Source organism: Coniophora puteana (genome assembly GCF_000271625.1).
Source record: "Coniophora puteana RWD-64-598 SS2 unplaced genomic scaffold CONPUscaffold_5, whole genome shotgun sequence".
Lineage (NCBI taxonomy): Eukaryota > Fungi > Basidiomycota > Agaricomycetes > Boletales > Coniophoraceae > Coniophora > Coniophora puteana.
The window spans coordinates 1,384,505-1,410,001 of record NW_006913057.1 but is presented as its reverse complement, the minus strand read 5'-3'; the positions used below and the strand labels follow the sequence as shown (position 1 = coordinate 1,410,001).

Sequence of the window (25,497 nt, the reverse complement as noted above, 5' to 3'; positions counted from 1 at the left end):
TGAAATATCTCACGTCTTGTTTAAGCGTCCGCGTCATTACTTCTGTTTCCCCTTGACCTTTAACCGACTTTCGAACAGGCTAGCACTCACTGCACTCCTTTACATCTGATATAAACAATTGTTGATACGGTAGGTCAGACCTTGAAGTGATGTCATTTGACAGTTTACAGGCGCTATGCTATGATCGGCCACCTGCTGCCGGTGAGTGGGCCACAAACCAATCAGAGTTGAATGTGCTCTTTGATCACTGGGATAGGGGAGATCCACCTTCATGACACGCTGAGACGGATAGATGAGATTGCGAACAAGGATGTTGAAATGCAGGTGCATTTACCCGATGGCTTGTCATGGACTACTGATGATAGCTGTCCAAGGCACCACTCTCGGAGAATCTGAGCATTGTTGTGCTGGATACGAATATACTCCTGGAATACCTTGATGTCGTCCGGAAGTTTGTGGAAGAAGTCGAGTCTCAGAACATCCCTGTGCTTCTGATTATCCCTGGGGCGGTGATTTATGAACTTGATGGGTAAGGCAGCATGTCTCTCATATGTTTGCGCGCAGGTTTGAAGTTTTCTGATGCGTTGGGGCGGAAAGTCAAAAGAATCGAGACGGTCTGTCGTGGTTCGCGCGACGGGCGTCAACGTGGCTACTGAAGAAGGTGAAGGAGCGCAAGTGCGTCAAAGGTCAGGCGCTCGACGAGACGTGCAAACCGTCTCGGAATTGGAAAAAGCGAGAGATCGGTGAGGTAAGTTTCCAGATCCGACATCGACGAGGTTCCACGGTTGGTCAACTTGTGTGGCAGAGTTCGTGGGACGAACGACGAAATGACAGCTTGATTCTGGACTGCTGTCAATATTTCAGCAGAATCCGGCACAAGCGGACGGTGTTATGCAGCAAGGACAAGTTACTTGCGGTAGAGGCTGAGAGTGAAGGCAAGCTCTGAATCTCATCCAGCCGTCGATTCTTGATCTAGCTGACCCTGGCTTATCTTCCAGGTATTCAAAACATTTATCCGACCGGACAGTTCTGCAGCCGTGCAATTGCGCATGCATTGTATGGACCCGAGGCCGGTCTGTTCAGGTTTAGTGGCCACCGGCCAAATTACAAAAACTCGTCGATCGAGCTAACTCAGGTTCACGTGGAGCAGGAAGACGATGGGATGGATATAGACGATGACGCATCTACTACGGAGACTCTCCAACCAAGTCACGCATTGGATCTACTACATCTACAAGTGATTGAACACTTCGGGCAACTGCTAGTGGAGTTGGTGATGCGTGTGGGAGGGCCAGAGCTACAAGAATGCGGGGAAGGGGTGTCCAGGCACGCACCCCGACACAAGTTGGTTCCGTTCTCCCAATGGGGTCCTCGAGAGTGCTGCGAATACCTAGGCGGGAAGAAGAGGAGTAGAATCAGCCAGAGACGGCCACGGTTGGACGTGTTCCTAACAAAGCCGTATGCAGATCGGGGAGCGCGACGGGGCCAGGACTGGTCACGGCGAGATTGGGAGGTGGCGATGCAGAGCCTGGGAGACTTGGGGGAGGAGTGGCAAGAGGGGACCATCCAGGAGTCGATTCCGTCTGTGCAAATTCACATGGAGCGCGTCTTTTCGATGCCGATGCGACCTACGGGGCTGTGAACTGCGAGTGTAGATAATGGTACGTATGTAGCAGTAGCCACTATAGCTACGTAGTACTGCCTGCATTTGCTGCGGTGCTTGGGGCCCTGGAGCCCGGCCGCAGCGTCAATCTGAATCTGTTCTAAAGTAGACTGCTGTGTTGTTCGCATGCGGTCCGAATAAGGGAATGTGGATTGATAGGTTCTTGTCAAGTTGTACCTGTCTGTCTCCTCCTCGCCTTCTGTCTCTTCTTTTCCTTCCCTCACACTTGTTATGGCCCGCAGGCGCTCCCTCTATATCTTTCTTGCCCTGCTTGGTCTCGTTCTCTTCGGCACTGCCGTCGTCCTCTCCTCTGTCTCCTACTTTCTCGCAATAAACAGCGCCGCCTACCTCACAGAGCGCGACGTCCCCTTCCTCGACAACACTACCCGTTGGGATGCTTCGCAACACGGCCAAGTAGAACGCATCCCCCGCATCATCCACCAGACATGGAAGTCAGAGACCCTCCCTCCAAGGTGGAAGACCATCTCTGAGGCTTGCCGCGATATGATGCCCGACTAGTACGTCCCCCCATACTCTCCCAGCGTCTCGCCTATTTTTATCGTTATCGCTCACCTGGCTACAGCGAGTACATGCTGTGGACCGACGCAAGCTCTCGCGAATTTATTGCTGAGCATTACCCATGGTTCCTCGATACATACGACGACTACGAGTACACCATTCAGCGTGCCGACGTGATTCGTTATTTCGTCCTTCACCACTTTGGTGGCATATACCTTGACCTCGACGTCGGATGCTTGCGTCCCCTCGACCCTCTGCTCGTAAATCACGTTATTCTCCCAAAAACAATTCCTGTCGGCGTCTCCAACGACCTCATGTTTGCGGAGAAGGGACACCCCTTCCTTTCCCAGACCATCCACAACCTCGTCACCTTCGACCATTCATGGGTGCTCAACTATCCCACCGTCATGTTCTCGACGGGCCCCATGTTCCTCTCCGCTCAGTACAGTTTATTCACTTCTTCCAGGCCCATCACAGTTGAAGACCCTGGTGAAGTCCGAATCCTTCCCAAATCACTGTACGGTAAGAATGCCAAGCCGGAAGAAGCACCCCATTCGTTCTTTGCGCATTTCTACGGAAGTAGCTGGCACGCGGACGATGCTGCTTTCATCGGCTTTTTGGCGCACTGGGGCAAGGGTTTGATGTGGCTGGGTCTGATAATCTTGGTTGTGGGCATTTACCGGCTTGCGCTCCCATCCAAGCAGCGCAAAAACAACCTAAGAAGGATTGGTGGCTATGATGTTCTCCTTCCAAGGATCAGTCAACGCAATGGACGCTGGGCAGTCGACCTCCGCTGGTCCTCCTTCCCTCCGTCCGCTGCGTCCACTCAACCGCCGTCACCCACGGACTCGATGCCTCAGTCACCAATTGAGGACCATGTATCTCTTCTCCCTCTCCCGTTCGACATGCGCTCAGCGTCTCCTGCGCCATCCGACATGTCATCTTCGATTGATATATTCCCTTCCCTTAACTCACGGACCAGCTCCTCTGTGGTTGATTCTGCTCGGCGGGTCTTTGATCGCGCAGCCTCTTTCCTTGGCATCTCTAGGGAAACTTTGCCCCTGTCACGTGCACCGGCACGGCCTCATCGCCGTCAGCGATCCCGGGGTGTTATGTTCTTCCTCCCAGCAATATTCACGCAGGAGCAAGCCATGGAACTCGGTCCCCGAAGCCCACCGCCGCAACAGGGAGGGCGCGTTCTCCCCCCATCATCCCAACTTCCACCCGAGAAAATGAGGTATGCAGCAGATCTCGAGCGGGCAGGCCTGTATAGAGATGAGCCAGCTCTGCAGCCGGACGGCGCACAGAGCTCTCGCCCTCTCCTGGGGAGTCGATCACACTCCTCGTCTTCAGCGAGTCCACTCATTGACCTTGAGCACGATACCCAGCGAGATTCGTAATACAGACGACATACACTACTGATACGCCTATTAATCCTGCTTCACCTATTTTATAGGACGTTCACTTAAGATACCACTTGACCTAGGAACTTTTTTCCGTGATATATATAGTACCGTAGCGTTGGACAGACAGTTTATTTTATTTTCATTGGTCCGACGACCTACAGTTTTTGCGGAACGACTTTACAGTAAACATGTAGGCAGCAAAACAAAACAAAATCAGGTTTAAATTCCATAAATGCTGAATGCCCTCAATCAGATTCGTAGCTTCGGCAGGACTATGTTCCCAGCCAAGAAGATCATAGCCAGCGCACTGGTGGAGTAAGTAATTGACGGGCCGAACGTCCAATACGTGGCACAGGCTATGATAACAAACGGTATCAGATGAAGCCACGGTACTTGATCATAGCGAGGGCACATACCGAGCAGCGGGCCGACAGCACGCCCGAGTTGACCAGCCGAGCGGAATTCACCGAGAGCTTTGCCTTTCGCCAGTCGAGGATCCTCATCAGTCTTTCCAGACTCACCATGGACACCATCATCACATTGCAACGAAGCATACGAGGTCAGCGAGTTGACCACCGTTGCAGACGTGAATGCGAGGCAGATAGCCGCCCCCTGAAGCAGCCGCATGGCCACAGCGGGCTGTGTTGTCACAAATCGAGGAAGGAGACCAAGGAGGACCAAGCTCAGGGCGCAGCTGACGATACCACGCTTGGCCATGGCACCCTCGCCGATCTTGCTGGTTGACCGGCGCACATAGCCTCCTTGGAGTAAGGCACTAATAATACCTATCGATCCGATGAGGGCGCCGTTCTGCTTGTTATTCCAGTCGAAGACTATATTTATTAGTGCATGTCAATCAAAAGCGTTCACCTATGACGTCGAGGGTACGCACGGTCGAAAGTAAGGAAGGTCAATGTGAACTCAACACCGGAGAATATGCCCAGGAAAAGAAAGTGCAGGCGGCGCAGAGTCTGAAGGAGCTGGAGTCGTTTCTCCTTGCTTTGTTTAATGAGCGGTCGCAAGTTGGCGATATCAGCCTTCTGTTCTGATTTCCGCCCGGCCTTGTGACCCCGTGTTTCGGGGAGTGCGACAGCCAGAAACAACGTTTCGGCGATGAGTAGCACAAGTGTGAGCGTCGCTGGAACAGCATACAAGTTAAGTTCATAGCCCCACGCGTTAACAGCCTGCGGGACTGGTTTAGATGCGAAGTACGCTCCAATGGGTGGACCTATGCAAAAACAGATAGCAAATGCAATCCCAACGTGGGCTAGCGCTTTAGATCGTTCCGCCGGTGTGGTGACATCTGATAGGATGGCGCTAAGAGTCACATCAGAAAGGCTCGCCCTTAAGAGTTTAGTACGTACGTGGCGAGCTGGACGTTTCCTTCGCTAAGTCCTCCAATGACACGGGACAGCATATAAGAGGCAAACGTAGTTGATTTGATCCATCTGTAGCAGATAATGCATCTAAGTTAGCAGGTGCAAGTTTGGAGGACATTTACTCACACCATGGCTGACAAGATGTTTCCCGCCATCGTGACCAGAAGGACAAACCTACGTCCATATTTGTCGGATAATGAGCCAATCTTTGGGGAGACTAGAAATTGGAGCGTGCTAAAACGAAAGTGTAATAGTGGCAAACGCAAGATCCACCATTGGTTAGCGGGCAAAAGTGACAATGCTAGTGAACGTACGAGAATACGGATCCCATCAGACCCCCTGAGCAATGCATGTCGTCAGACGAACGAAGGCTCTGTGAGAATATCACACACCAAGGAGGACAACGTCCCATCTCTGCGAATTCTGCGCCGAATGATAGAAAAGACCACGAATAGCAGACACGAGTTGGAGTGTTCGCGATAGAAATCCATCCGGGATAGAACTCTCCCTCTGTAGATTAGAGCGCCTTGTCAAAGAACTAGAAACATGCGATAGTTGTTGTTAACGTACCACAGTATACCACTCGATGATTCGTGGAAATAAGGGCAAGGGGATGGTAAAAGCTAAAGCCTGTGTTAGTTGTGGGACTGGTCATAACTGCAGTGGTCGCACCAAACAGGTCAAGTACAAGGGATAGGAACACGACGGTTTCGACCCTGGCCATGGTGCTGCCTCGAAGAACTGGATGATAGCAAGCTCAGGTGTACCGGATACGTCGACGTGAGTAACTAGCCAAGCAAGGGTCAGTGCGAGAGGACTGTTTGTGTTGCTGCCTCATCGCAGCAACAACGGGTCAACGTCGGCCGCGGGCGCCGCAAGTACGCCGAATAATGAATGGCGTCCTTGCCTTCAGACTAAAGTACTTCAACATATGCACATCTATGCATCATTACAATATGCAAAGTACCCAAGGACAAATCCACATATATTGTCCGCGATGCTTGTCTGCTACTTTGTTTTACAAGGATTGAAGTACCAAGGACCGGTAATCCACAGGTAAATCAATGGAGTCACCTAAGGCTCAGATAAATCCACATCCCCGGTAAGATCCTTTTTGGTAGCCTCATCATCGTCGCCTAGGCCACGGAACTTCTGATCCTCTGAAGCTAATGTGAGTCCACTCTGGAAGTGAGAGCTTGTGTCCATTTTGGTGACTTCTCGCAAGGCCATCGTTGCATACGCAGCCGTGCCCAGTGTCAGTCTCACTTGCAAAGCAAGGAACTTGCCGTTCTCATCCACCGCTGGCGCATCAAACCCGAGAAGAGCGTCTTCGTCCGCCTGAGCGAGGGGGACGTCTGGATCCGTGTACTTAAGGACAGACCAAGAAATATCTTTCGGCAGTTGAAGAATTTTGCGGTAGGATCCATTGAGCGTGTACTCTCTGCATCGGAGTTTTAAGAGACTCGTCCAATGGTTCCTGAGGTTGACTTACTTCTGCTTCCTGATAAAGTTGTCAGGGTCCAGCCCATCTGCTACTAGAAATTCACGGTAGCGATCACCCAGCTTACCCCCTGGGTACGAGACATCTCGTCCAGGCAACGGCATGATCACATCGAAGATGGAGTACTGGTCGACATCGCTTTCTGTGAGAGTTTTCACACTTGGTGGCTCCCATTTTGCGCGGGCCGCCCGTTTGCGTTCACGCGAGCTAGCTGTTTCTTTCTTAGCATTCATGCTTTGGACTCACAAATGACTTTCTTACCAGGCTCTTTGGTTTGATCCGCTGCAAGGTCCTCGTCTACTCGCATTTCGTCACCTTCGCCCTCTGACTCCAAGACTTTGCCGCCTTCAGCCGTGAACACCAAATCTCCGGGCACCGGTTTGTCGCAGCCATGAATTCGGATGCGTTCTGATACTATGGCATTCCAAACATAAGATTGATATGCGTGGATGTACATCAGGCGCAGATTGCGAGGAATCTGGAATATCCTTGTCAACGGTAATTTCAAGGTGGTGACACGCTTACTGACAGTTGACAAAGCTCCCATCGCGTTACGAGTATCACCCTTCTGCTTTTTGAAGCTTTCAAGAACGCAACGCTCTGCAACAACTCGTCTCGGCATCAATGCAAGTGCTCGATCCAAGTCACCATCTGTGAGCCATGCATCGCGAGCTGCCTCTACGTCGGGATGTTCGCCTGGTCTCTTTTGCAAAATCAGGGACACCGCTTTATGCCAATCTGACTTTAGAAATGCTAGGCCAATGGAGTGGGTGGGCACCGCAGCGGTGCCAAACCTCTGCATACCTGACCGAAATTAACCTTCCCGATACGTTCTCTTAACGATTAGCTCACCATAGTAGTTAATGAAACCTTTGTGCTTAAGAACACTCAGTGACTTGTCAATGGTCTCCATAGAATCAACTTGCACGCCCCTACTTGAAGATTAGTCATTGTGCTTTCTGTGCCACAGGACCTTACCGCAAAGTAATGACAAAAGCATTACCTTTCAGCATGCCAAGCTCAAGGCCAGCTTTTCGGTAGTTCAAGTCCGCAATCCTGACACCTCGCTCGCCACGCTGTGAAAGAACCTCCTCCATTGACCGCCGGCCGAGTTGATGAGCCGCCTTCCAGATATCTTCTACGGACCTGTTACCGCGTCGCAAGGAAACGCGCTGAACGGTTACGCCTCGTTTATCCTTGGTACCCGCGACAGAAAGGTCTTTAACATTGCAATGTATGGTCCGTGAGATGTAGGCTAGCGCATCTTGAGTATCGCGATTGGTCTTTTGGAGGGTAAAATGGATGTACGGAGGATAATCTCCACGCGCGCCGCGCTCACCCCTGGCTATAACGATGATAAGAAAAGATGATCGGACGCATACTGCACCTACCAGTGCGGGCACCACCCCGAGCACCACCGCCACCCACTCGTGCCCACTTAATCATAATACGAGAGCCTTCATCATCGTTGGACGTCGTGTCGGTCTGACTCTCCAACTTGCCACCGAATAGTTCACGAATGGCTTTATGCAAAGCTGTACGCTCTGCTTTGTCATCCATCGGCTAATAAAGATAGGACGTTAGATTGCATACGGGACTTTCAGGCTCGAGGCTGACCTTGCTAACGATTTTACGAGGGTCTTCCCTAGTTTGCCCACCCCTCTTATCCCGACCGCCGCGGCCGCGTCCACGACCTCGACCACGGTCTCCACTTCGCTTTCCTCGGGAACTTGGCGCTTCCGCTTCTGCGCTCTCTGCGGGAGCATCTACGGGCCGTGCAGGCCCTTCAACATCAGCCACCTGAGCGGGCCTGGTCACCCATCCATTGTCACTAATCCGAGGAGGCTCAGGACCTTCCTCGTACATTTGTTTGAGTTGACCGATAGACTCGTCAGAGAGGAAACGGGCCAAGTTCTCCGCATAAGTGGCTTTCCATGAGGGATTCTCGTCTTCAGGGATATCTTCCTTCTCCTTCACGTCTTCTTCAGCAAGCACTTCTTGTACAGTTAGCGCTTCGCTTGCTTTGGTTGCGTTTGCGGGAACGACCTCGCTATAAAGGAATATTAAAACAAAATCACTGGTAAACCATAGCCCGTACCTGTGTGTCCCCTCGGTTTTCACGTCAGACGTCGCCACGGCAGGTTCACTCTCTGCACCAACCTTTTTGGCTGAAGATGGCATTGCAAGCGACTTCAAGTGGACGACCTCATGGTCCAAATCCACCTCATACACCAGGAAGTCCGTAAACCTAGAGGAATGTACAATTCAACATGGTGAAAAGACTGAATTTCTAATATGCATACCTTTGCTTGATAATTGCATGAATTGGAGCGACGTCGTGTCCAATGTACTCGGATATGCCAACATCCTTCTCCGAGACCTGAACACCGAGTGCGTCTCCTGTGGGTGGAAGACCTAGAAGAGCGTGACTTGGAGGAAGTATGCTGTCCAGCGTCTGCGGGCTATCATGCGCCTTGTCTTCTGCAACTGATTCGTCGACTCTGACACGTTTGGGAGAGGGCGGTTGGCTGAGATCGTCATTGTCGCGTTTGTTAACGGAGGCCATGAGATAAAAAGGCAAGTCGCGTTTGGATTAGGCGCCCTTCATTTATGGACTCATCTTATATCTATAGACAACTCTATATCAATCTTAAGTGATATTCATTAATGTTTTATCTCTACTAGTAGAACATGTCAAGCCCTCACCTCCGCACATACGCTTACCGAGCTCAAAATCACCCCAATGCCGCAGCAAGGCTTCTCCTTGAGACTGTCGTCCGCAAAAAGTCAAACCTTTCTGTCAGCGTCGACGTCACCTCTGCTGATGATTTCCTCGCAATCATTGACGCTGTCGGGCCATATGTCTGTCTAATCAAGGCAACCTTCACTCGTCTTTTTACCTTTAGCTTGATGCTTATTCTTTTCCGGTATCAAGACTCATATCGACATCATTGAGGATTTCACGCCCGGTCTCATCCAGAAACTGCAGGCTCTTAGTCAAAAACATGATTTCTTGATTTTCGAGGACAGGAAGTTTGCAGACATCGGTTCGATATCCCTTTCACGGTCACACACAGGCATTGATGTGTATTCAAGGTAACACTGTCGCTCTACAGTACTCCAGTGGCGTGTACAAGATCGCTAGCTGGGCACACATTACAAACGCACATACCGTTCCTGGCCCTTCCATCATCACTGGCCTGGCCTCTGTGGGTCTACCCCTGGGGCGAGGTCTCCTACTTCTGGCAGAGATGAGCTCCAATGGCTCCCTAGCCACTGGCTCTTACACAGAAGAGGCAGCTCGTATGGCTCGTGCGAACCCCAACTTCGTCATGGGGTTCATTGCTCAAAGAAGAATGGAGACGGTTGGTCTCACGACATGTGAAACAGCAGGCGAAGACGACTTTCTGGTGCTGGCCCCAGGCGTTGGTCTTGAAAGTAAAGGGGACGCTATGGGGCAGCAATATCGCACGCCTCGGGAAGTGATACTCAAGAGCGGGTGCGATATCATCATCGTTGGACGTGGTGTATACGGAAGTCCTAAAAACCTCGATATCCAAGAGGTGCGAAACCAGGCTGGGCGCTATAGGACAGCAGGGTGGGAGGCGTATGAAGAGCGAGTTTTGTCCCAGTAAAACAGTGCTGTAGCCCTTCCGCTCTTGTACATCAATATATTGACACTCGTTCTCCATGAATTTCTAAGGAAGACGTCAGGTAAGTGTTGCTGTTGGAGTAGGCAAACACGGTTGAAATGCCACCTGATAAAACTCTATCCTCCACCATCTATCCTTGCCTGCTGTAGCCTCTCTTCCTCCTCCTTTGCTTCCCGTTCCTCGGCTTCGACAACTTCCACGTCCAATGGGAAAGTGAGGATGGCAGCGATACCCGAAAGCTGGTTAAGCTCTACAACGAGAAGGAAATGATCATGGGTCGCAAATCCACAGAGTTGTACTCACGCTGTCCCGACTCGTGCATACTAGAAAAGATAACAACTTCGCCACCCTTCTGCCTTATGCCCTCAGTGACAGCAACATATTTCTTCCTTATTGCTGGGTCACTTGCTCTGTGCGTGTGTTACTTTTTTCGACTGAAAGGAAGAAAATAAAAATATTTACCGGAATAACTCGTCAGAGATCAGAAGTGTACCAATTGCACCACGTTCTGCCGCGAGACAAACATGATCGGGCCCATACCATGCTCGCATCTCGTCCACTCCGAGCATTTTGAAAAATCTGTCAGGATGCGCAAACGTTATATGGATTCGACACTATGTAGCCAAGAAGCGACAAACTTGTCTAAGACTACCCCTTCGCGGGCAAACTTTGTCTCTTTCAATTGTGAGTTGATCTAAGGGTGTGTCAAAGCTTCCTTGATGCAGGATGCAGAAGCACGGTACCTCTGGGCTTTTCAAAACTTCCATGAGGCTATGAACGTGTGGGCTGCTCACATGAATCCGCAGCGTCTTTTCCCGCAATGTTCTGGCGAGAGTCTTATCTCCTCTGCGACTTGCTTCTCCCAGCATCCAATCGTACACACTGTCTCGCACCCAACCAGGACTCGCTAGTACGATGGCTCGTATGCTGGGAGATGCGTAAGGTATATGCCGGATGAAGGCTTCAAAAAGCGTAGCGTAGAACTTTGTCATCGCCTTTTCATGTTGCTGGGTACCAGGAGCAGACGCCTTGCGCGGTATGGGGACTGATATGCGGTGGGCCACGACGGTAAGATGTTCAGACAGGAGACAGAAAGCTGCTGTGCCTTCACCGCATACCACAGCTCCCACTTCAGCCCCTCTTCCTGGAACGCATGCCTCTTCTACACGGCCAAGTGCGACGCTGTCCCAACTTTGGAACTTCTCAATGCGAACATCACGATGGCTTTCAATGTCGAGGGTGTGAAATGCGCCCATCCGCACATGAGGGTTCTCGGATGTTACAGTTCCCGTGATATGTAACGTCGTGGAAGTCGGTGGACCTGCTTGAGCGGCCCCTGTCCCCGATGTGGCTGCCTCGGTAGATGCAGCGCCTGAGGAAGAGAATTCGGTGCGAGTGACAGCTAGAGTGAGGTTGAGCCGGACACGCTTCGACTCAGTAGATCCTGTGGACGAGATATTCTGCACTCGTCTACACAGAATGCAAAGCAAGTTGTAAAGTTAAGGAAGGAGGTCTCATACACATTGAACTGACCGAATGGCTGGTGCCCTGACGTTATCCCCCTCTTGTATGAGGTTGTAAAGATGCCACATGTCTTCATCATCCTCAGGACGCAAAGTGACATGTCCCTGTGCAAAGTTAGATGCTATTTCCCTTCCATTTAGGACCTGCACTGACTGTTCCTTCCTTGTCGACGCCTTTACCGATGAGCTTCATGATGCAATGACTTCACTGTCAAAACGGGTGAGCTACTGAGTGTGACCCAAATAGGAGATCTCGTCCTGATCAGGTCCCGCCGGTTCCAGCTGATCAGGTGTGCGAACGTCTGTGTTCTCGCGTATTCCGCGTGAAATTCACACTCTCAAACTTGGTACGCATTCTGCTTTCACACTGCAATAAGATGGCAAGGTAAATCCCAACATCGCTCTTTTCAGTTTCATCTTGGCTCACTATGCAGTTGTTAGCTCTCAGGCAAAGGCGGAAAATCTGGCTTCGAGAATCGTCCAATCCGTCCGTGATGAAGAGGATGACGATGCCATCTTCGCAGAGCTCGAGGCTGAAATTGAGAACGACGACGACCCCGGGGTCAGAGAGAAAGGCTATGCATATGTGAAGAAAGAGTAACACCCTTTCCAGCGGATCTGTGCCCCTTTGCTGAGTTGATTCGAAGGTTGGAAAAGGTCAAGGAAATGCAGCAGAGTGCGCATGGCCGTTACGTTGAGATCACGAACGAGAAGGAGGTTATACAAATAAGTGCGTGAGTGCCCGTGCCTAGTCGCACGCGTAGTGTACTCACAGATCATGTAGGAATGAGCCACGATGTGTGATACACTTCTACCATTCGAATTTCCGCAGATGTGAAATCATGGACAAACATCTGGCCGTAAGCATGGTTTGACGATGATTCCAGAATCAACGAAACTGATCAGTTACCAGAAATTAGCACCAAAATACTTCAATACGCGTTTCATACGCGTCTTCGTAGAGAATGTCCCTTTCCTGGTGGAAAGATTGGGCATCAAAGTTCTCCCTTGTGTTATGTGTTTCATTGACGGGGTGTCCAAGGACAAGTATGGATCCGAGCTTTATCACAAAGCTGAAATACAAACTTACAATTTGAAGACTCGTAGGCTTCGAAGAGCTCGGGAACGTTGATGCCTTTGAGACGGCTGCCCTGGAACTTAGGTTGTCCAACAGCGGTACGTCTTCATCCAATTGGTCACTCGTCACTCTAATCAACTGCCAAAGGTGCCTTGAAAAAGGCGAATCAATTCGAGTCCAATATCACATATAATGTATCTTCCTCAAGCAGACCGGGCAAACTTCAAGCCACGCATGATGATGACGACTTTGACATGGACTGATCACAACAAAAAGGTTCTTCGTTACTCGTGCTGTAAAATACAGGATCCCTAGTATGTACGTGATTACAGAATCTCATCGCCTCCGGACTGTGTTTCGCAGCTTCCGTTTACTCCTTGCCGGGGTTCTTATATCTTCTTAAAGCTCGTTCTCTGACCTCGTGGTGTTTTACGATAGGAAGCGGGTAACCAAGTTTCTCTGCGAGCTTCGCGGGCGGGTTGTGGATATCTGCTTGTTGTCAGTCACATTTTCTTCGTCTATGATGGCTGTCACATATACCTGGGCCCCATACATTTTTCAGCTCTGGCACAAAGTGCCGAATATACTCTCCATTGGGATCGCCCTTGGTGCTTTGATTATACGGGTTAAAGAGACGGAAATAAGGCGCAGGGTCCACTCCCGTTGATGCACTCCACTGCCATCCGCCATTATTGGATGCTAAGTCTCCGTCGATAAGGTTTTGCATAAAATACTATTTCTGGTGTCAGGTTTATGCATTTCGACGGACACGCGACTTACTCTTTCACCAAGGCGCCAGTCAAGCATGAGATCCTTGGACAAAAACATGGCAACAGTCATCCGCATTCTGTTATGCATCCAACCTGCAGGCTGAATGTAGGAGAAAATACGTTTAGGGAGCGATTCACTAACCCATCGAGTTCAACTGCCGCATTGCTGCGTCAACGATCGGAACTCCAGTTTTGCCCTCTTGCCACGCTTTGAGGTGTTCTTCGTTGTTCTCCCACACGACATTCGCCATCTTCTCTTGGAATGGTCTCCCCATCGACACACGGGGATAGTAAGCAAGTACGCTAACGTAAAAATCTCTCCAAGCTAAAGGTTTATCAGTTTCACTCAGTTAATGCACTTCAACAAAGTACGCACCAATTTCCTGCACCCATCTACCTATGCCATTCTCTCGTGATGTGTCAACTTTGCCAGCCTTTTGCAGCTCCATGGTCGCTCTGACGCATTCACGCGGAGAGATGACGCCAGCGGCCAGGTAAGCACTCAGGCGGGAGGTGGTATCTTTGTCCACTCGGTCACGAGCGTTGCCGTATTCCTTCAGCCTGCTCTTTCTATCGGATTCTTCTGCCCCTTCTAGGAGCGGGTCAACTTCCCCTAGTTGAGATGCACGAGCTTTGGTACGCAGGAACCGAGATAAGACCTGGACCGTGCAATTAGTTATTTGCCAATAGGGTGTTGGATCCGACTACCTCCTTCGCTGCGTCATGACCCGCGGGCCAAACCCTCGTCATCACATCCTTATTGTTGGTTTCTAATTTGAACCCGCCCACAAACTCGGGAATCGGTTGCTCAAACAGTGGCGATAAGGTTGGATCCTTCATGACCTCGGCAGAGTTTGCAGCAATAGGTGGTGCCTCGCGCATGTATGTGTCCAAATTACCGTTAACAATTGTAGACCATAACCGCTGGTATGGTGAGTACACCTAAATTGATGATGAGCTACAGTGACATTCGTAAGCTTGGCAAAGCCAATATCTCACCGTGTACGCTCTGCCGTCTTTGGTCATACAGAGCCCAGGCTCGGCTATGCACTTGTCATGGAAGAAAGTTGTCTTGATATTGTTCGTCTTGGCCAACTGACATACTTTGATGTCTCGTCGGAGTTCGTCAACCTCGTATTCCATATTGGCAAACAGACAGGTTGCATCAACCGACTGCACAAAAGAAATGACGCGCTCTGGCAATGAAGTGCGTGGTGAATGGGTGATGGCATAAAGTGGAATGTTCATCTCGTTCAATGAGGTCTACACGCGGGTAAGCACCAGTGAGACTGAACGATAGTTGAGTACTCACTTTCAAGACCTCCAAGTTGCGGAGGGTAAAGTCTATTCTGCGAGCACTCCTGTCATGGGCAATATAGTCCTGAGGGCTAACCACAAAAAGAATGACGAGAGGTATGTTATTTTCTTTGGCCTCGATAGAAGCGCGAGAAAGGGCCCTGTTATCAACGACTAGTACGCCCCGCGTCAACAAAAGCACATGCATAACTTATCAGTACCCACGACGCAAATCACACATGCGCATCCAGTGTACGACTGAACGCCCCTTCTTTGGGTTCTTCACGGGCTGTTTAAGCTCGTCAACAAGTTGGATGTAGGGCAAGTTCTGCTGAGCAGCGGCTCCGCTCTCCGGGGTGGCAATTTTGCGTGGATTAAAAGTCGAAGTTGACATCCTCTGCTTGGTGTTCTTGGAGAATAGAACGGGACTTTGGCTTCGGGATCGTTTGAGCATGAAGGCAAAGGCGAGAGACATCTAGTCTTGCCATGGGCTGTACTAAAATATATTGCCCAGCTTCGATCAATTCCATTGGCGCGTCTTGGATCGGTCTTCAATCGGCCTCTGTCTGCCTAGATCTGTTTGTTCATTGTATTCGCGATCAAATTCTAGAACTTTGACGTACATGACGTCACGAGGAATTTAATCGAAGATCCCTCGGCTACGTACAGATGTATTTTTGAGTGCGAGTTTATGCCGAGATCGCCATGTTCATCCATAAGGGTCAAACTCTGATATGCATATGCCTAATTTCCCCTGTACAAAGCTTGAAGAGATAATTACACGAAAGTTGAAAACGTCCGAAAGTATACCAGTACATACGTCTCTAGCCACTACTAGTGTTGCCGCGGTTCGAGAAACCAGCTCAAACCGACTCCTTGAAACACACTGTCTTGCCACAATACCGACCAAGCAAGTGTTAACCTTCGGAGTTTTAGTCTCTATGCAGCGACGAGGTGTGTGATCTGGACCGATGACAAGTGCAAGTGCAAGTTTCTTCGGCTTGGTTCCAGCCAGTTCGCCAAATGCGGCAACACTAGTTACTAGTGGGACTCAGAGGGCAAGCTGAGCTGTAAGTTAGCATCGCCATTGATGGTGACGGGGTATAGGGACGCACCAAAGCCAAATGGCCACCGACAACAGGGCGGGCACGGAAGCCATCACTAACACCAGTCAGCGTATCATACCAGTCACTGAAGGGCATGTTATTCTCGCCATCGCCAATAAAGGCGTAGACGGAGTCGATGAATGAGTCTCTGACGGAGTCATCGGTCATGAAAGCGGCAGTCCACATCTGCCAATCAGACTTGGTGTAGGTGTGGCGGGTGTCAAGAGGTACGCCGTATTGGTTAACTACAGTTTTGTACCAAGCAGTCTCTGTAAACCAATCATCTCAGCGCTGTGAGGACTGACGAGCCGAGGGCACCTACGCATCTCGTAAACAGACTGATTGAAAACATTTGTGCCGAGAAGTTTGTCAGCGTAGAGATTATAAGAAAGACCCCAGCTTGTGGCGTTGTTGTAGTTGAGCTCAAGGTGACCATTGGCGGTCGCGAATTGCAAAATTTGAGGAGCGTAGCTCGTAGCAATCGACTATCGCAATGGATCAATGCACGTTTGAGGAGGCGATCTGACGGTGACATACGCTGTAGTTTTGCTGCTGAGCAGTGTTTCCGAGCATGCCCTCAATAACGGACATAGCTTGAATGCCAACGGTGCCCTTGATGGCGAGATTGGTTTGGTTGGCAAGCGAGCCAGCAAAGTCATCAGTGGATATTTGATTCGCAGGGATGAGGGCTTCTTGGACGAGGTAACCAGTCCACTGCTCCAGTAGCTGAGTCTGCGCAAATGTCATGCCTTTTCTTCAAGATGGCAAGGCTAACTTGCCACTCACATAGCTTGAGATTAGGGACTGGTCATTGGCTTTCTGTGTGTAACTAAGGGTCATGATGAGCATGTTACCGCACTCCTCAAGAGGCATCTTTTCGTCGTTCCCATCGTTGTGTCCAGTAGCGTTGGGGTACGATGCACCAAGATCGTGTGCAGCCCACTGGTTAGGATACATGCCGGTGGCTTGGTACTCGAATAAGCCGAGTAGCAGGTACTTGCCGAGCGTGGGGTTAGTGTAAAGAAGGACGGGCCAAGCAGGCATGATGACGTCAACAGTGTTGACGTTCTGATCATCCTTTAGAATCTATGCACGTAGAGATAGGATGTAAACTCACACCATCCGAAGAAATTTCCTTCAAAAACATGAGGATGTCGGTGGTGTTCCATGAACCATCAGAGGCTTTGGAGGTCGTAAGTTCAGTGGCACCGAAGGCCTGACGAACGGAGAGAGCAACAATAGCGTAGTAGTTGTCCGAGATTGCGGTGGCATCACTCTTCACCTTGGCGTCGAAAGTGTTGGCATCAGAGAGAGCAGTCGAGTAGCTGCCGACGAAGTCCGAAATCTGTTGCTTCTGAGTTCACTCATTAGGTTTTATCACGATAATACTCACAGCATCGGCAACAGTTGAGTACTGAGTCCACATGTAGATACTACGGCCTTGGAAGTTGTCGCCGGCAACTATGTACTGGATGGCAGGATCGCGGACATGACCAACAGTGTAAAGGACTTCAGCAGTAGCGGTTGTGCCAACGGTGCCAAGATCATGAGCAAAGGCGAAGACAGGCCAATCATCACTGACGGCGCGGAAGTTGGTGTCTTCGGTGTTAGCAAGTACGCCGTTGTTGATGAACTGAGCGCGAACGACGGTATCCTCTCCGGTCTGATAGGTGGCGCCAGTGGACTGAAGATCGTGTGAATAGATGCTCGACTGCGGGCCATAGCACTTACACTCTGGGTGGAATAATAGGCAGCTCCGTACTGGGTGTGGTCGTCGTACTCGCCGTAGATCTGCTGGTCCTCGGGCATAACCTGGTGGGTCCAGACATCCCCGGACGTGGTGGAGGTCCAGTTGACAGCCTGTGACAGGTCGCCAGAAGCCCACTCTGCGCTGATGTCGGAGTATAGGGTGACGGCATGGGTGTTTCCGTCGTTCGAAACGGCCGAGATGGCCATATACGAGAACGGAGTAGACTGCTTGACGAGGTCGTTGGGCTGTGCTACCATCAGAAGGACGCGTTTACCTAGCAACTAAGTACACCTGCATACCTCGACAGGACTGAGAAAGTTGACAGTGAGGTCAATAGGACCAGCACTCATCACAAAGGTAGACTGAGTCGCGGTGTACTACGAAAGGCATTAGTGGATTGTAGCGCTGTAGGGCTCGTCGCCACGCGTACTGTCATGCTTTTCTGAGTTGCTAAAGCGGGGCTCAGATTAGGAACGTCGGGGGCGCCAAGGAAGGTATAGGTGATGCCATCGACGCGAACATAACCAGCCCACCCGAGGGTCTACAGCGAAATGGATTGATCAGATCGTGGACATAAGCTACATACGCTGAACGTACAGTGCCAGTCCAGAATTGCGGCCATGTACCGCCGAGGGCAGCCCCGGCACCTTGGGGAAGCCATGCCGAGAGGTACGGAGTACGGACGGCAAGAGGGATGGATGACGGGTTTACCGGGTCAGCGGTCCAGGAGACAGCACCGACATTGGACGCGAAGAGTGCCAAGGAGGCACACGAGAGAAACTGGAAAAGACCCATCGCCGCCGGCTGAAGAATGGAGGCGACGCATTTCTGTGAGCGTCTATATATACGCAAGTCTCAGTTTCATAAATAGCCACGTTCATATGTCTCGCAGCATCATCTTGCCAGCATTGACAGGGTCCAAAGAATATGACCTGGACATGTGAGCTCATGAGAGATGGGTAGAACAAGTCCTGGGGACGTGTGACATGTGGGATAGTGTGGGTGTGGGACAGTTGTGGGACGTCTGAGGCGCAGGTTAGTAAGTAGATGAGGGCGCGAGGACTCGTGACAAGTACTTTGTCGGCCTCAAGAACGGCCTGTCCCTGGCGGTCTTTCCCCTTTTATCTTTTGTGTCAGAATGTCAAGACGTCCACAAGCTTCTCTGCATCCTCTCGCAGAGCACGATACATGATGCAGCGCGGTCTCGCTGAACCGATGGAGAGACTCTAAAGTTGCCTCTGCGTATTAGCTCCCGCTATTGGCACACGCCTAGTCAGGACGCAGTTCTATCGACCTCTTAATATATAGCCTGGTTTTGAGTAGGCCCACTGAATATTGTCTGTAAAATCCGTTGATCGGCGCACCTCGCTTGCAACTGACTTGTGCTATATTCTGAGCATCGATAAGCAAGGGTTTTCTGTGTGATGTATTATTAGCTTGACATGTAGCACAAGGACTCGTTCCTGGTGCATCCTCAGCTGGCTGCGGGCGTCGGGCAGGCGCAGCGAGTCCTTTTGTCAAGGTAGATTCAAAATTATCCTCTTTGGCTGGTGTACAAAAATCAAGACTTCAAAACGGCCGACGCAAGATAGTATCGATATCACCATCGTGGAGTGTGCAGCACTGTTGTGCAGCAGTATCGCAGGATGGGGTAGGGCTAGCTCTGTGAGGGTAAACCCATTCAAAAGAAGCAGTGAGAGCTAATGATACATATGCTCAGCTGAGCTTCAAGACCCTTGGAACCTGTAACTTACATGTGTTGGTTTTTGCTCCGAGGGGGAGTGCTAGCGCTAAGCTGCGACCAAGTCGACAAGTGATCAATAGAGGCTCGTGCGGGTCGGAGAGCATATGACTAAAGCTGTGTCTGGATTCAGTGGCGGCGCGCCTCGTCGACCTCACGCCCCAGTGCAGCCTCCTAGACGCCGGCAGACGCCGACCTGGTTCGTTCACGCTTGTCCGACACGCCATGAATCTGCCCTCGCCTAGGGAGGTGGAACTAGAGGCAGCCCTACGCGAACGCGATGCTCAAGTATCTCAGCTGGCGGTCGGTCAATTCACACCTAATGAGAATGTCCGTCGTGTGCTGACTTCCCCCTCTGCCTCAGAAAGAGCTGTCATGGCTGCGCCAACAGCCTGCCGCACAGCCTGAATTACAGACAAGCACCTCCGCTATGCTCCCTTCAGCACTTATGACAATGCTCCTCCCCTATATTTCAAACGCTTCGAAGGGGGCTACCCCCACTGCAGGGTCAAGTACGGTGAATGCAGCGCTCACCCAGCGTGTGCAACTTCTCCAGGACGAGAACAATGAACTTTACGACTTGCTCAGGCATGGAGAGACTGGGAGGCTGAAGGAAGAGGTACAAGGGCTACGCCATGTCGTTACGAAGCTGGAAACTGCACTGCGAGGTACGTCGTCCCAGACGGCCCGTTAACAAATTTCACAGATAGGTCTCTAGAATCACATTCGGTCATCACATCTCTATCGTATGTAGTTCAATCGCTAGTCTTCGCAACTCATGGAAGTTGACTATCACCCGTCTTTTGCAGATCAGAGCTTGAGAAGACATATGAGACATTCCAGAGGCGGACTGCCCCTACCACACACGCCTACACTTCAAGCCGAGAAAGTTATCATGGTCCTAGTCACTCTGCCATCGTCAATGCCAATGGGCAAACGAAGTTGCCTCCTACCGGTCCTCGTGCACACAAGAAACCTCGTCTATCCGACCCTCGTGTCTCGCCGACGCATTCGAGTGCACCTACTTCTCGTCCAGTGGAGCGAGATCTTTCGCGCTCGCCCCGTGTTGACTCTCGTAGTAAAATAAGCCATGGGAAGATGGACGTTGACGAGGACGCGAGGACGCGCCCACGCTCGCCAACAGACCGAGGAAGTGACCGGTATCGTGAGAAGAACAGGACACGTGAGAGGGAGCGGGAGCGGGACAAGGATCGCGACAGGGATCGGTTTTCACGACGGAATGGTGGCGGCGGTAGTGGTGGAGGCAGCGGCGGCAACAGCCGTAGGGCGCGCGGGCATGGTGCTACGGGTGCACACGCATATGGCACCAGCGCACACGACCGGACGTTGGCGGAGAGAATGGGACTCTGATTTCCTGACATTCACATGTGTGTACTTCCCCATTTGCATCATTGGTGGTGCATCAGGCAGGTATCTTTGATCATGCCCTCATTTCTGATGTTATTTGACGCCGAGCTTTTTTTCTTGCCGTTTGATCATCGCTAGCTGCTACTTCGAATACTGTATATCGCAATGTACATGCATCTTCAAGCTTCGCTCTTAGCTATTAGTATTCATGCACGCCAGAATATCCGCTAAAACTCGAAGCCGATTTTCACCACAAGTGATTCTACATATTTGTCATGTTCAGGATGGGGTTTGCGACTTGGCACTGCATCATGTTGTGCTTTGAACGATTATCGATTAATATTGATCAAGAGTCAAGACCCCGGGTAACGCTGTAGCCTATCTCATAGTGCAGTCCTTTGATAATTTGTAACATTAGTTGGCGCCTAACATTCAAATATTCAAGCTCAAGATCTGATATTCTCGGCCAGTAGGTCCTGTGTTCGGATCCGATGTAACATTTTCTAAAACCCCTCAAAGATTGCCAACGTGTCTACGTGGTACTGAGTAAATTTATGTATTGCACAACATGATTACTGAGTGGCTATACTGTAAGTATGAGTGCTACTATATAGAGAGTAACGGAGTATAACAGCGAAGATGCATGGTGGCGACTGATGGTACAGTGGCGTCGATAAGGTATGCGGTAAAGGAAATATGATACGAAGGAAAGGAAGGCGATGACGAGATGCAATACGGACTAGCTATAGCGGGAGCAAAAAGAGTATGGTACGTCAGTCATTAATATAGAGGAAGAATAATGTGTAGGTCCGAAATGAAGAGTTGTGAAAGTCCATGCGCATAGGTAGAGGATTGATTTCAGCCGTGTACGTCGAAACCAGACGACTATCATCCATTTTGATTCATCTGATCATGCGTCAGAGGCAATATGCTGTGCGTGCTTCGTCGAGTGAGTCGATTTAAGGTGAAGCCTGAAGTTACTCGTGCGTTCAATGCTGATTTCATGCCTTGACCTCATACTCGGGATTATGAATCGCGAAAAACTGCATGCAAGTAACGGCGCCAGCCTGAGATCCTTGCTTGCAAGCCTCGAGGGGTTCGTCACGGTTAAGATAGAGGTCAAGGATGGTGTTGTTAGAGCAGGCAGAGGAAGAATGTCTAGGCGATGGGCGGGGGCTTCGCGTTGGGGGAATAGCGGTTCGCTTCTCTGTGACATTGCGCAAGAATGCTGGGATGGGAGGCACTGGGGGAGGAGGGGATGCAATAGATGGTGAAGGAGGCGGGGAACGGCACCGAGATGGGCTCAGGCTTGGCACGCGACGCGTTCGTGCGCTAGATGGCGACAGCTTCAAGTTTGAGGTGGAGACAGATTTACGGGGGATCCGACCTTCGCGCTCGCTGGGCTGCGCGTTCGGAGAAAGCGTGCTGGCTTTTGGCTTACTACGAAGCCTATCCTGGGAGCGCGTTGTTCTCAGCTGAATGAGTCGGACGCCGATAGGACTGAGAGGGGTAGGACCCGAGTCGGGTAGAGGCATTTTGGCCGCTGACGGTGATTTGGATAGCTTATTTGAGAAATGGGGAGGAGAGGGAAGAGAGACCGGCACGAGGTTGGGCGACCGCGACGGAGGCGGCGGAGACGAAGGACGACGAGGGAAGAACATAGAGTAAAGAGGGCGAGGAAGGAGGATCTGGCCCGGAAGTCGGGCCAGATGTAAAGAGTTTATAAGTGCTGATTTGAAAACATGAGGCCTTGTCGTCAAGAGGCCATTGTTATCCTTAATCAGGGTAAAGTAATTGGCAAGCCAGATTTTGCAACTTGACGTTACGCCGACAGTTACGTGCGCCGACCATGGGATCCGCCGTTCTCCTACCGCTCTCCTACCTTAGCGGACGCTAATATTGCAGTGCGCGTCATTGACTCTGGTGGGCAACCCTGTCGGAGAAGAGAACCGGCCGGCCCCTACTACCCTCGCCCTTCCCCACCTCGGTGTTTGCCTTCCCGGCAACGTTGCAGGACAGTTTGTAACTGTCCACGAAATTTTCTATCTCGCCCATGTGCATGCGTGCTCGTCCAGGCTCCCCTCGCGGCTGTTCGCTCCGACTTCCGTATCAACCGAACCGACACCTTGACCAAACGTTGGTCTTATTTCCACGCTCATTTCGCCATCGCGATGGTATGACGTATTGAGGGCCCTTGACATGTTGACAGGAGTTTACGGTTTACATGACTCGGTGTGGGCGCAAATGTTTCAACTGCCAGATAGACTTTTTGAGTGATAGTGTAAGATGTAGGGATTATCTTTGCGAGTCCTTGAAGTAGACTCATCGAGTAAATTTTCCAAAGAAGTGCGGTGACCGGCGCACCGTCTACCACCAAAAGATACTCATAGGCGCTCAAAAGGCACATTATCTTGTCCGTTCCCTGCCGTTCAATTTCCTTTGACGATGGCATGTGCGCCAGGATCATGACCAGAGATAACTCCTTTGCAATCTTAAATCAGACTCCGCGACCTTTGGCACTTTGTATATGGGATCATCTACGACCACATCTAACTACATCTAACCACATTGGTTCGGTGATCGAGCTCGGAAGCATATCAGACATCGCACTTTGATTTATCAACGCCTACTATCAGCGCGTGGCAGTGCGCGGCGCGTACGGGCTGTACGCTGCTGTACGCCTTGAACAGGAATGGACCGAATGGACTGGTATGTAAGAGACTGAACAGATTGAGCCATCGACGTGTAGTTCTCACCCGGACCGACTGCCGACTTGGAGGCCCCATGTCCGATGCGGGGTTTTTGTATTTGAGAATTAGTTGCAATAACTTGTTCCAATAATCAGTGTTGATTCTTCGTTCACCACCGACCTTTCTCTTTCGGTACGAGCAGCTACGGGCAAGCGGGACCACCACTCTTTGAGTGCATCCATGCGGTCGTTTGAAATGATACTAGGACATTAGCAACACAATCGAACTTGAAAGAGAATGGCGTCAATCACCGATTTAAAAAGAGTTACTTGCGGATCCAGAACGCATACCTCAATGAAGCGTCTCAGTACTCAAGTATTCATCCCCCTTAACGTTTGAAACTTCAGCTGACTGGGTAAAAGGATGTCTTGAGTAAAGATTTTTAGTATTGAAACCTATACGCACAAACGATAGCAAGCTGTGTAGAGCCCTTCATCAAGGCATGTACGCGAATGATCTCTTTCACGAGGTAGCTATAGGTAGTTTGAATATGCTCGTTCTGTCAATTAGTTTGCGAAGGTCCTTTTTGAGGTATGCCAGTTTATACCAGCTGGCTGAAACGAGAATTTGAATGCATTAATGTGTAATGATGCATACCGCTGTAGACAAGGAAACTTGAAGAAAACCGTGACCGAGATCCGGAAAAGGCTGATTGAGGTTGTCGTGTCTTGCTTTGATACGTACTGAGTGCCCACAGTTTTTTTTGGGCTCGGTTACGGTGGCAGCTTTTACCCATCGTTCATCAAGCTCAAGGCTTGCACCAATTGAAATGTGAGTGACGTGTCCAAGTGGTTGTTGTGGAATATTTGTACCTAGAGAAGTCGACTGATAAATAGTGCCAAATAAGTCGTTGGAGAGCGAATCGATCCTTTCAAGCAATTTTTTTGTTTCTTCCACTCCCATCTGTCCTTTGGTTTGTGCACTGCGCGTGAGGTGAGTGATTGTTTCTGCATGTGTTGTTTCCTGTCCAACCTTTTGTGCGGCGTTGATGACATCTCTATTCACACTGTATGAACGCATTCATTTTCGTGATTGCGTTATGAGTTTTTTCTACAACGGTAGCTGAGCCGCTCTTTTTCGCCATGATTCGCACTGTTTCATACGGCAATGTCTCATTAATGTTTTACCAGGTCGCCTATGATCCAATACAGGTCTTGATCGACTGATGATGATATCGATGACCCTCGAGCTCACAAGTCGGGTCACTGATCGATCATACCATTTGTAAACTACCTACTCCATGTCAATATCATCGCTTTCAAAAGCTTCCCTTGAGATTTGACCTTGTACCTGGCTGAGAGCACCCTTTGGAATATACAAGTAGGAGCCTGACTTGATGGGCGGGGGTGTAGACTGGTAAGCAACCAGTAAATTGCACCGGGGACAACAGAACCTCCATTGTCGTTCGTGTCCTCCTTGTCTGCAAAAGAACGAGTGGTCAGTGTGCATGACCCCAAAGGTCCTGTGGGCCTACACACCTTTCTATGAGTTCTGGGACCGCGTTTTGAGCATTGAGCTTGAACACCTTAGCCTTGCCAAACTCATTGTCTTGACATTGAACGATGTGTGCATTGTCTGTCTGACGTCTTGGGAGAGTAGAGAGTGCCTTGTCAATCACCAGCTACTTTGCGAGTATGCCAAGATGAATCACACTATCCGTAGACAATTCAAGGACTCATCAATAACTCACGATAAATTCACCGCATATACAATCTGAGAACAGCCAGTTAGACCACGGGCGTGCTGTGGCGAAGACAACATGTGAACTCACAGTACACTTTGAGCGCTGCCGTTGCCGAAGCGGTGGGCTGAGCTGAGGCAAATGTTTAAGCCTTCTATTACTCTAATCACGTAGATGTCACGTACCATCGGCAGACGAAGATACAGCAGAACGCGATACGACCTTGGGCATGGCAAACGGTTTGACGCAGACGTACAAGACGTCGGCGGTAATCCAGCTGGCCACGCGAGTTTCGAGAGCCTATATTTAGACC

The 25,497-nt window shown here is 50.5% G+C and overlaps 12 protein-coding genes across 12 annotated transcripts; 5 read left to right on the top strand and 7 right to left on the bottom strand.

Moving 5' to 3' along the window:
* The first annotated feature begins 71 nt into the window (after nt 1-71).
* On the top strand, nt 72-1,769 carry CONPUDRAFT_81645 (uncharacterized protein). The gene is made up of 6 exons (XM_007769358.1): nt 72-201; nt 257-324; nt 375-529; nt 598-748; nt 806-935; nt 999-1,769. The coding sequence occupies exons 1-6, from the start codon at nt 150-152 to the stop codon at nt 1,640-1,642; spliced, it is 1,200 nt and encodes a 399-aa protein (XP_007767548.1). The 5' UTR covers nt 72-149; the 3' UTR covers nt 1,643-1,769.
* Nucleotides 1,770-1,821: 52 nt separating this feature from the next.
* Nucleotides 1,822-3,856, top strand: CONPUDRAFT_102860 (glycosyltransferase family 32 protein). The gene is made up of 2 exons (XM_007769698.1): nt 1,822-2,181; nt 2,247-3,856. Exons 1-2 carry the CDS (start codon nt 1,895-1,897, stop codon nt 3,580-3,582), a joined length of 1,623 nt encoding a protein of 540 aa, XP_007767888.1. The 5' UTR covers nt 1,822-1,894; the 3' UTR covers nt 3,583-3,856.
* CONPUDRAFT_54674 (MFS DHA1 sub-family) lies at nt 3,838-5,691 on the bottom strand (the record flags this gene model as incomplete). Its single annotated transcript, XM_007769223.1, has 9 exons — nt 3,838-3,944; nt 4,005-4,421; nt 4,481-4,905; nt 4,953-5,036; nt 5,094-5,201; nt 5,282-5,306; nt 5,360-5,477; nt 5,538-5,590; nt 5,640-5,691. The coding sequence occupies 9 exons, from the start codon at nt 5,689-5,691 to the stop codon at nt 3,838-3,840; spliced, it is 1,389 nt and encodes a 462-aa protein (XP_007767413.1).
* Nucleotides 5,692-5,934: 243 nt separating this feature from the next.
* On the bottom strand, nt 5,935-9,034 carry CONPUDRAFT_143604 (tRNA pseudouridine synthase D; the record flags this gene model as incomplete). The annotated part of the gene is made up of 10 exons (XM_007769697.1): nt 5,935-6,408; nt 6,460-6,679; nt 6,730-6,946; nt 6,998-7,272; nt 7,321-7,400; nt 7,447-7,813; nt 7,860-8,031; nt 8,086-8,518; nt 8,567-8,716; nt 8,772-9,034. 10 exons carry the CDS (start codon nt 9,032-9,034, stop codon nt 6,042-6,044), a joined length of 2,544 nt encoding a protein of 847 aa, XP_007767887.1. The 3' UTR covers nt 5,935-6,041.
* A 125-nt stretch (nt 9,035-9,159) lies between these two features.
* On the top strand, nt 9,160-10,103 carry CONPUDRAFT_89543 (orotidine-5'-monophosphate decarboxylase; the record flags this gene model as incomplete). The annotated part of the gene is made up of 3 exons (XM_007769696.1): nt 9,160-9,345; nt 9,404-9,515; nt 9,565-10,103. 3 exons carry the CDS (start codon nt 9,160-9,162, stop codon nt 10,101-10,103), a joined length of 837 nt encoding a protein of 278 aa, XP_007767886.1.
* A 134-nt stretch (nt 10,104-10,237) lies between these two features.
* CONPUDRAFT_54793 (uncharacterized protein) lies at nt 10,238-11,837 on the bottom strand (the record flags this gene model as incomplete). The annotated part of the gene is made up of 7 exons (XM_007769229.1): nt 10,238-10,371; nt 10,425-10,531; nt 10,584-10,700; nt 10,760-10,815; nt 10,865-11,591; nt 11,655-11,749; nt 11,799-11,837. 7 exons carry the CDS (start codon nt 11,835-11,837, stop codon nt 10,238-10,240), a joined length of 1,275 nt encoding a protein of 424 aa, XP_007767419.1.
* Nucleotides 11,838-12,080: 243 nt separating this feature from the next.
* On the top strand, nt 12,081-12,915 carry CONPUDRAFT_53748 (thioredoxin-like protein; the record flags this gene model as incomplete). The annotated part of the gene is made up of 5 exons (XM_007769137.1): nt 12,081-12,241; nt 12,292-12,378; nt 12,429-12,504; nt 12,558-12,691; nt 12,744-12,915. Coding segments are annotated over 5 exons (630 nt in total), but the record flags the coding sequence as incomplete, so codon positions are not given.
* A 177-nt stretch (nt 12,916-13,092) lies between these two features.
* On the bottom strand, nt 13,093-15,182 carry CONPUDRAFT_53990 (uncharacterized protein; the record flags this gene model as incomplete). Its single annotated transcript, XM_007769157.1, has 9 exons — nt 13,093-13,211; nt 13,263-13,455; nt 13,503-13,585; nt 13,635-13,817; nt 13,869-14,151; nt 14,198-14,434; nt 14,492-14,755; nt 14,805-14,962; nt 15,014-15,182. 9 exons carry the CDS (start codon nt 15,180-15,182, stop codon nt 13,093-13,095), a joined length of 1,689 nt encoding a protein of 562 aa, XP_007767347.1.
* A 335-nt stretch (nt 15,183-15,517) lies between these two features.
* On the bottom strand, nt 15,518-18,545 carry CONPUDRAFT_164737 (DUF1793-domain-containing protein). The gene is made up of 11 exons (XM_007769695.1): nt 18,242-18,545; nt 18,075-18,185; nt 17,944-18,021; nt 17,626-17,889; nt 17,288-17,578; nt 17,012-17,239; nt 16,681-16,962; nt 16,432-16,626; nt 16,217-16,379; nt 15,904-16,163; nt 15,518-15,851 (listed from the first exon to the last, which is right to left on the bottom strand). Exons 1-11 carry the CDS (start codon nt 18,437-18,439, stop codon nt 15,840-15,842), a joined length of 2,082 nt encoding a protein of 693 aa, XP_007767885.1. The 5' UTR covers nt 18,440-18,545; the 3' UTR covers nt 15,518-15,839.
* Nucleotides 18,546-19,119: 574 nt separating this feature from the next.
* CONPUDRAFT_164736 (uncharacterized protein) lies at nt 19,120-21,176 on the top strand. Its single transcript, XM_007769694.1, has 5 exons — nt 19,120-19,309; nt 19,365-19,688; nt 19,750-20,053; nt 20,104-20,131; nt 20,195-21,176. The coding sequence occupies exons 2-5, from the start codon at nt 19,611-19,613 to the stop codon at nt 20,754-20,756; spliced, it is 972 nt and encodes a 323-aa protein (XP_007767884.1). The 5' UTR covers nt 19,120-19,309; nt 19,365-19,610; the 3' UTR covers nt 20,757-21,176.
* A 261-nt stretch (nt 21,177-21,437) lies between these two features.
* CONPUDRAFT_164735 (uncharacterized protein) lies at nt 21,438-22,414 on the bottom strand (the record flags this gene model as incomplete). Its single annotated transcript, XM_007769693.1, has 1 exon — nt 21,438-22,414. One exon carries the CDS (start codon nt 22,412-22,414, stop codon nt 21,755-21,757), a length of 660 nt encoding a protein of 219 aa, XP_007767883.1. The 3' UTR covers nt 21,438-21,754.
* Nucleotides 22,415-24,487: 2,073 nt separating this feature from the next.
* Nucleotides 24,488-25,415, bottom strand: CONPUDRAFT_122613 (uncharacterized protein; the record flags this gene model as incomplete). The annotated part of the gene is made up of 5 exons (XM_007769692.1): nt 24,488-24,923; nt 24,982-25,124; nt 25,194-25,216; nt 25,275-25,316; nt 25,370-25,415. 5 exons carry the CDS (start codon nt 25,413-25,415, stop codon nt 24,737-24,739), a joined length of 441 nt encoding a protein of 146 aa, XP_007767882.1. The 3' UTR covers nt 24,488-24,736.
* Nucleotides 25,416-25,497: the final 82 nt, after the last annotated feature.

Excerpts from the sequence above, each read along its gene's own strand:
- CONPUDRAFT_164737 (XM_007769695.1), bottom strand. The coding sequence starts at position 18,439 with ATGGGTCTTTTCCAGTTTCTCTCGTGTGCCTCCTTGGCACTCTTCGCG. Across the intron at positions 17,579-17,625 it reads CCTATTATTCCACCCAGAGT|TCCACTGGCGCCACCTATCA; the intron begins GTAAGTGCTATG and ends CACGATCTTCAG. Across the intron at positions 16,380-16,431 it reads CTCAGCAGCAAAACTACAGC|TCGATTGCTACGAGCTACGC; the intron begins GTATGTCACCGT and ends CCATTGCGATAG.
- CONPUDRAFT_102860 (XM_007769698.1), top strand. The coding sequence starts at position 1,895 with ATGGCCCGCAGGCGCTCCCTCTATATCTTTCTTGCCCTGCTTGGTCTC. Across the intron at positions 2,182-2,246 it reads CGCGATATGATGCCCGACTA|CGAGTACATGCTGTGGACCG; the intron begins GTACGTCCCCCC and ends ACCTGGCTACAG.
- CONPUDRAFT_164736 (XM_007769694.1), top strand. The coding sequence starts at position 19,611 with ATGAATCTGCCCTCGCCTAGGGAGGTGGAACTAGAGGCAGCCCTACGC. Across the intron at positions 20,054-20,103 it reads GCTGGAAACTGCACTGCGAG|AATCACATTCGGTCATCACA; the intron begins GTACGTCGTCCC and ends ATAGGTCTCTAG. Across the intron at positions 20,132-20,194 it reads TCGGTCATCACATCTCTATC|ATCAGAGCTTGAGAAGACAT; the intron begins GTATGTAGTTCA and ends CGTCTTTTGCAG.
- CONPUDRAFT_81645 (XM_007769358.1), top strand. The coding sequence starts at position 150 with ATGTCATTTGACAGTTTACAGGCGCTATGCTATGATCGGCCACCTGCT. Across the intron at positions 749-805 it reads AAAAGCGAGAGATCGGTGAG|AGTTCGTGGGACGAACGACG; the intron begins GTAAGTTTCCAG and ends CTTGTGTGGCAG. Across the intron at positions 936-998 it reads GGTAGAGGCTGAGAGTGAAG|GTATTCAAAACATTTATCCG; the intron begins GCAAGCTCTGAA and ends CTTATCTTCCAG.